General features: G+C 43.4%; 1 protein-coding gene across 1 annotated transcript in view; it reads left to right on the plus strand.

Moving 5' to 3' along the window:
• The first annotated feature begins 918 nt into the window (after window positions 1-918).
• Window positions 919-7,318, plus strand: part of DDX58 (DEAD (Asp-Glu-Ala-Asp) box polypeptide 58) — a 46,969-nt gene continuing 40,569 nt past the window's right edge. Inside the window, exon 1 of the mRNA XM_010839604.1 lies at window positions 919-2,212. Within this exon, the coding sequence (XP_010837906.1) occupies window positions 1,882-2,212 (331 nt within the window). The 5' untranslated portion in view covers window positions 919-1,881. The remainder of the gene's footprint in view (window positions 2,213-7,318) is intronic.

Below are 7,318 nucleotides of genomic sequence, written 5' to 3' on the forward strand. Positions count from 1 at the left end.
GGTTTTCCCTACTTTCTTCAATTTAAGTCTGAATTTGGCAATAAGGAGTTCATGATCTGAGCCACAGTCAGCTCCTGGTCTTATTTTTGCTGACTATATAGAGCTTCTCCATTTTTGGCTGCAAAGAATATAATCAGTCTGATTTTGGTGTTGACCATCTGGTGATGTCCATGTATAGAGTCTGATCTTGTGTTGTTGGAAGAGGGTGTTTGTTATGACCAGTGCATTTTCTTGGCAAAACTCGATTAGTCTTTGCCCTGCTTCATTCCGTATTCCAAGGCCAAATTTGCCTGTTACTCCAGGTGTTTCTTGACTTCATACTTTTGCATTCCAGTCCCCTGTAATGAAAAGGAAATCTTTTTGGGTGTTAGTTCTAAAAGATCTTGTAGGTCTTCATAGAACCATTCAACTTCAGCTTCTTCAGTGTTACTGGTTGGGGCATAGACTTGGATTACTGTAATATTGAATGGTTTGCCTTGGAAATGAACAGAGATCATTCTGTCGTTTTTGAGATTGCATCCAAGTACTGCATTTCGGACTCTCTTGTTGACCATGATGGCCACTCCATGAAGGCTCAATACTGTTAAAAATATCATTTCTCCTCAAGTTCATCTGTAGGTTTCATGTAGTTCTGATCAAAATCCCCATATGCTTTTTTAAAAATAAGAATTAGCAAACAATATTTCATGAAAGTAACAGTCACTCAGAGGTGTCTGACTCTGGGACCCTTTGGACTGCAGCCCGCGAGGCTCCTCTGTCCATGAGATTCTCCAGGCAAGAAAATTTCATAGCAAAATCCAAAGATCCCAGAACAGTCAATGTACTTTTTTTTCTTTCGTATATTTAAATTTATTTGGCTGTATCAGGCCTCAGTTGCAGCACACAGGATCTTTAGTTGCAGTATGTGGGATCTTTAGTTGCAGCATGTGGGATCTTTAGTTGCAGCATGTGGGATCCAGCTCCCCACAAGACATCACACCAACGCCCTCTGCACTGGGAGCAAGAGTTTTAGCCACTGGACCACCAGGTAAGTCCCAATATAGTCTTTACAAAGAGACATAAAGCAGTATCAACAAATAGATAAGTGGAACAGAGTAAAGTTAGAGTAGTGCACAGTCAGTTGATTTTTTTTGACAAAGGTGCCAAGCCTTTTCAAAGGGAAAAGTTTTCGAGGAAATAGTTTGTGTGAATCAAGTACAAGTATGGAAAAAGTGAAAGCTTAACCTCTACCTCCTCCCACAACAAAATTAATTTGAGATGCCCATAACCTAAAGGTAAAAGCTGAAAACACAAAGACCCTAAAAGAAAACACAGAATATCTTTAGTAGGCAAAGATTCACCAAAAGGACACAAAAGGCAGTAAACAACGAAAAAAGTGGCAAATTAGGTTTCACCAAAATAAATTGATGCTCAAAAGACACCTTAAAGAGAATGATCTAAGTCGCCGACTGGGAGAGGATATTTGGACTACATATATTTGACAACAGCGCACTATTTCATACCAGGCAAAAGCCCAAACCAAACAAGCGAACAACAAACTGACCAGCTGTGTATTTCCTGGGCTTGCATCCCCTGCAGCTCTCTCACACTCCAGGTGGGAATGCACCACGGGATGGCCACTTTGGAAAACAGGTGACAGTGTCCTGTGAAGTTAAGACACTAGACCGCAGGACCCAGAAACCTGGGCAAAGTGGTGACACCCGCATGCATTTCCCCAAACTCAGAGAATTATAAATTAACACCTATGCATGTTACCGTATCTAAATTTCATGGCTCTAAAAGCCAAACACAAAGTAGGATGAAGTGAACACCAAAGAGCAACTCGCAGGGGTCCCCTTGGGTCCCTCGGGATCCGCGAGCTGGCGAGGAAACGAAAACATAATGGCGCAGGTTGATCAGGGAGCCTGGGGGTGCCCTGCCCCTAGTTTCAGTTTCGATTTTCCCTCCGCAGCCCGTCTTCCCCTGCAGCTCCGCCTCCGCGCTGGGCGCTCGCCTCGGCAAATTTCTCGCGCTTCACGGCTGTGTTTAGGAAGAGCGGAGCCGAGCTCAGCGGAGCCCAGCAGAGCACAGGCGAAGCAGGGGGTCGCGGGGAGCGGAGCAGCAGGCATGACGGCAGAGCAGCGGCGGAATTTGCACGCCTTCCGCGACTATGTCAGGAAGATCCTGGACCCTACCTACATCCTGAGCTACATGACCCCCTGGTTTAGGGACGGTGAGTGGTTGCCGCCTGCCCCTTGGTGCAAGAAAACAGTTCAGGATTTCTTTCTTATTCCACTGCTCAACCCCCATCCCGGTCTTTCAATCAATACAGTTAACGCCAGGTTTGTGGCGAGATCTTCGCAATATTTTAGACTGGGGATTATCAAGAGTTTGAGAAGCCCTTGGAAGCCCACATGGGGAAACTGAGTCCTAGCGAAGTGAAATGACTTGCTTAGAGCTGCACATTTGTTTAGACTTAAAGCTGGGGAAACATGTCGCTGTCCGTTTCATTTATTTCTACTAATACTTGTGTCCGTCTACTGTGTTGGTCTTTGCGCTGACATCAGAGATTCAGAATGAGATACAAGCCCTTCCTTAAAATACTTTAAAGTCCAAGGGGTTGGTGGAGACAGGTGAGGACCGAAGAACACAAATGATAAGTTGAGACTCACTCTGCCAGATCTGGATCTTATCAGCAAATGACTGGAAACTTTTATAAATTTGATTTTTATTTTATATAGGGTATAGTTGATTTACAATGTTGCACTGGTTTCATACAGCAAAGTGATTCAGTTATACCTATACCATTCTTTTTCAGATTCTTTTCTCATATAGGTTATCACAGAATATTGAGCAGAGTTCTAGGTGCTATACAGTAGGTGGTGCTCCGTAGATTACCTGTTTTGTATATAGTAGTGTGTGTATGTTAATCCAAGACTCTTAATTTATCTCTCTCCCCCACCTTTCCCCTTTGGTAACCATAAGTTTGTTTTCACAGTCTGTGAGTCTATTTCTGTTTTGTAAATAAGTTCATCTGTATCATTTTTAAGATTCCACATATAACTGATATGATACGATATTTGTCTTTCTCTGTCTGAGTTCACTTATTATGATAATCTCTAGGTACATCCATGTTGCTGCAAATGGCATTATGCCATTCTTTTTTATGGCTGAGTAATATTCCATTGGATATATGTACCATATCTTTTTTATCCATTCCTCTGTCATTGGACACCTAGGTTGCTTCCATGTCTTGTCTACTGTAAGTAGTGCTGCAATAAATGCTGGGGTGCATGTATCTTTTCAAATTATGAGAGGATCAAGACTCACTGGAGGGAACGGCTTTAGGCTTCAGTTCAGGTGTTTCCCCACAACGAATGAGTCCCATGATGATAGATAATGGCCATTTTACAGATTTGTATTGAGGTACTTTGTGCCAGAGGTGAGCAGAGCCTTGGGGAGAAGAGAAGGGAGGGGGTGCCTGGAAAGAGTTGAGATGAAAGAGGGAGTGTGCTCCAAACGCCTACATAACTTTCCTGATGTGAGGCAGTTTTTTGAAACTGTATTAAAGCAGACAGGTAACTTGCGTGCTAATTGCTGCGTACAACCAAAGCACAGGTTGTGGAGCCAGGAGTGAAAGAATGCCACCAACACGAAGGACTCCCACTTTGTAGCTATGCTCAGAGAGAAGTAACAAAATAACATCCTAATGATGGTAGAGAAGTTGGGGCCCTTGAAGAATGTAAGCCATGCAAGCAAGACATCTGTCTCTTCCAGAAATCCTCCAAAGAGTGAAACACTATCAGGGATGTGAATCCCATTCTTTCATGTACTGTGTAGTGATTTAATAACCAGCAACTTAGCAGTTAAGGTGTGCGTCAGGCATTAGGCTAGCACTGGCTAGCATTAACACACATTACTACACGTATTAGTTAATAGGAAGCATCCTTTTAGGAAATGAAGGATCGATAGGAATGGTTCTGCCCTGAGATTAGAGTGCCTGTGCGAAGTCAGGTAACTGAACTTAATAAAGTGTGATGAGTGCGTTGATGGAAAACCACAGTGTGCTTATGGGAGTGCATGGGTGGGATTGTTTTTTAATACATATTAACTTTAATTTATAGTTATAATACAGCACAATAAAAATACCAAAAGTTTCTGTGGAGTATGTTATCTCCCTGAATAAACCTTAAAAAAAAAAAAAAAGACAATAAACTCCTCATAAAATAAAAAAAACCCAAAAGGTAAGTTTAAAAAGTGAGCTTGAGGTAGCTCAAGTGGTAAAGAATTGCTTGTCAGCGCAGGAGACATGGACTCAATCCCTGATCCGGGAAGATCCCACGTGCCGCGGAGCAACTAAGCCCGTGCGCCGCGACTATTGAGCCTGTGCTCTAGAGCCCGAGAGCCACAACTGCTGAGCCCCCTACCTCGACTGCTGAGGCCTGCATGCCTAGAGTGTGCTCCACAGCAAATGAAGCCACTGCAGTAAGAAGCCTCCACACAACTGGAGAGTGGCCTCAGCTCTCTGCAACTAGAGAGCCGCCCACGTGGCAATGAGGACCCAGTGTAGCCAGAAGTAAATAATTTTTTAAAAGCAAGCTTAAAAATACTGTGTATAATATTATCTTATTTTTGAATGTTAACAATACCGTAGAGTTCTTATTTCAAGTCCAGCCCCATAGACAGCTGTTCTCATATAGTTGGTTGACATCTTTCCTGTTCATTTCTTTGTATTTTATCACATAAACTCTTTGCTTTTCCACCCCACTTTTTCTGTTTCTGTTACACTGATTAAATTATCTATCCCTCCCCTGCCTTGTTTTCTCAGCTCTTTTGGTTAAATCCTAACCCCAGGCTTCAGAATGTGACCTTAAGACCCAGCAATCTTGTGCCTAACAGTATATGTACTTAAGAGAAATGAATATATATGTCCACACAAAAACTTGTACATGAACGCTTATAACATTACTGTTCATAAAAGACAAAATGTAGAAACCTAAATGCCCGTTAACTGATGAACAGATAGACAAAACTGGTATATCCATACAATGGAATATTATTCAGCAAGGAAAAGGATTAAATATGATACATGATTACAACATGGATGAACTTGAAAACATTATGCTAAGTGAAAGAACCCAGCCATAAGGACCACTTACTCTATGATCCCATTCATATGAAATATCCAAAATAGGCAAATCCATAGTTGCCATGGGGGAAATGGGGAATGACTGCTAATGGGTATAAGATTTCTTTCTACAGTAATACAAAGGCAGTAAAATTATATAGTGGTGATGGATTTACAGCTCTAAAAGCCATTGAATTTTATACTTTAAAAGGGTTTGTTTTATTGTTGCAGAGACCTTGGCAGAAAAGGGAGGCGTTCCTTCCTGTCTCCTTACATTCATTCAGCATACCTTTGTTAAGTATACATTGAGTACTAGGTCTTCTAAACTCTGAGAATACAGAGGTTAACCTGCCAGACAATTGGAATTACTCCTTAGAATTTACATCCCACTGGCACTAGGACTTCCCTGGTGGCTCAGATGGTAGAGCGTCTGCTTACAATGCAGGAGACCTGGGTTCAATCCCTGGGTCGGGAAGATCCTCTGGAGAAGGCAATGGCAACCCACTCCAGTACTCTTGCCTGGAAAATCCCATGGATGGAGGAGCGTGGTAGGCTACAGTCCATGGAGTCACAAAGAGTTGGACACGACTGAGCAAGTGACTTCGCTTTGCTTCGACAGTGGGGAAAATTATCAAATGTCAGGTCATACGAAGGTAACTGTTTGGTTATCAGCCCAGACATGGAGTTACTGCGCAAAATCAGTAAGACCACCAGCTGGTTGGTGGATAGTTGTCTGTTACCTGGCCTCACTGTGTCTTCTTTAGCTCCTGCTTTTTCTTTTCTACCATATTTCCTATGGGCATGAAATAAATAGACTGTCAGATATTTCTCCAGCAAAGACACACTTTTTCAGGATCAGCAGAGAACTGCAGTCTGGAATCTGCAATCACCGCAGGCCCATGCAGGTCCCTGCAGGGCAAAGGAAGAACACTTTAATAGAGGAGAAAAGGAGTCTGGGAGGGGCTGTAGTAAACAGTCATTGGCTTTTCCCTGGCTCAGTCCTTGCCAGGAAGGAAGTCTGACTTCTTCCTCTTGGGCTCTGCTATGGGCACAGGGCATGAGAGCGCCCCCTTCTGGTCTCCTGACTCTATTGTGATTTCTGTTTACTAATTTTTTTTTACATGTCTTAGCAAAAGCCTCGGAGAAGGCAATGGCACCCGACTCCAGTACTCTTGCCTGGAAAATCCCATGGACGGAGTTGCCTGGTGGGCTGCAGTCCATGGGGTCGCTAAGAGTCGGACACGACTGAGCGACTTCACTTTCACTTTTCACTTTCATGCATTGGAGAAGGAAATGGCAACCCACTCCAGTGTTCTTGCCTGGAGAACCCCAGGGACGGGGGAGGCTGGTGAGCTGCCGTCTATGAGGTCGCACAGAGTTGGACACGAATGAAGCGACTTAGTAGCAGCAGCAGCAAAAGTCTGGAAATAGGACCATGAAAGGACCTCTGTTTATTCTAACTCTGGTTGCTGTTCAGTTCAGTCACTCAGTCGTGTGTGACTGTTTGCAACCCCATGGACTGCAGCATGTCAGGCCACCCTGTCCAACACCAACTCCCGGAGCTTACTCAAACTCATGTCCATCGAGCTCGTGATGCCATCCAACCATCCCATTCTCTGTCGTCCCCTTCTCCTCCTGCCTTCAATCTTCCCCAGCATCAGGGTCTTTTCAAATGAGTCAATTTTTCGAATCAGGTGGCCAAAGTATTGGAGTTTCAGCTTCAGCATCAGTCCTTCCAGTGAATATTCAGTACTGATTTCCTTTAGGATGGACTGGTTTGATCTCCTTGCAGTCCAAGGGACTCTGAAGAGTCTTCTCCAACACCACAGTTCAAAGCATGAATTCTTTGGTGCTCAGCCTTCTTTATAGTCCAACTCTTACTTCATACATGACTACCGGAAAAAACCATGGCTTTGTCTAGATGGACCTTTGTTGGCAAAGTAATGTCTCTGCTTTTTAATATGCTGTCTAGGTTGGTCATAACTTTTCTTCCAAGAAGCAAGTGTCTTTTAATTTCACAGCTGCAATCACCATCTGCAGTGATTTTGGAGCCCCCCAAAATAAAGTCTGTCACTGTTTCCCCATCTATTTCCCATGAAGTGATGGGACCAGATGCCATGATCTTAGTTTTCTGAATGTTGAGCTTTAAGCCAACGTTTTCACTCTCCTCTTTCACTTTCTTCAAGAGGCTCTTTTGTTCTTCGCTTTCTG

This window comes from Bison bison, unplaced genomic scaffold (genome assembly GCF_000754665.1).
Source record: "Bison bison bison isolate TAMUID 2011002044 unplaced genomic scaffold, Bison_UMD1.0 scf7180017864123, whole genome shotgun sequence".
In the NCBI taxonomy this organism is placed as follows: Eukaryota; Metazoa; Chordata; class Mammalia; order Artiodactyla; family Bovidae; genus Bison; species Bison bison.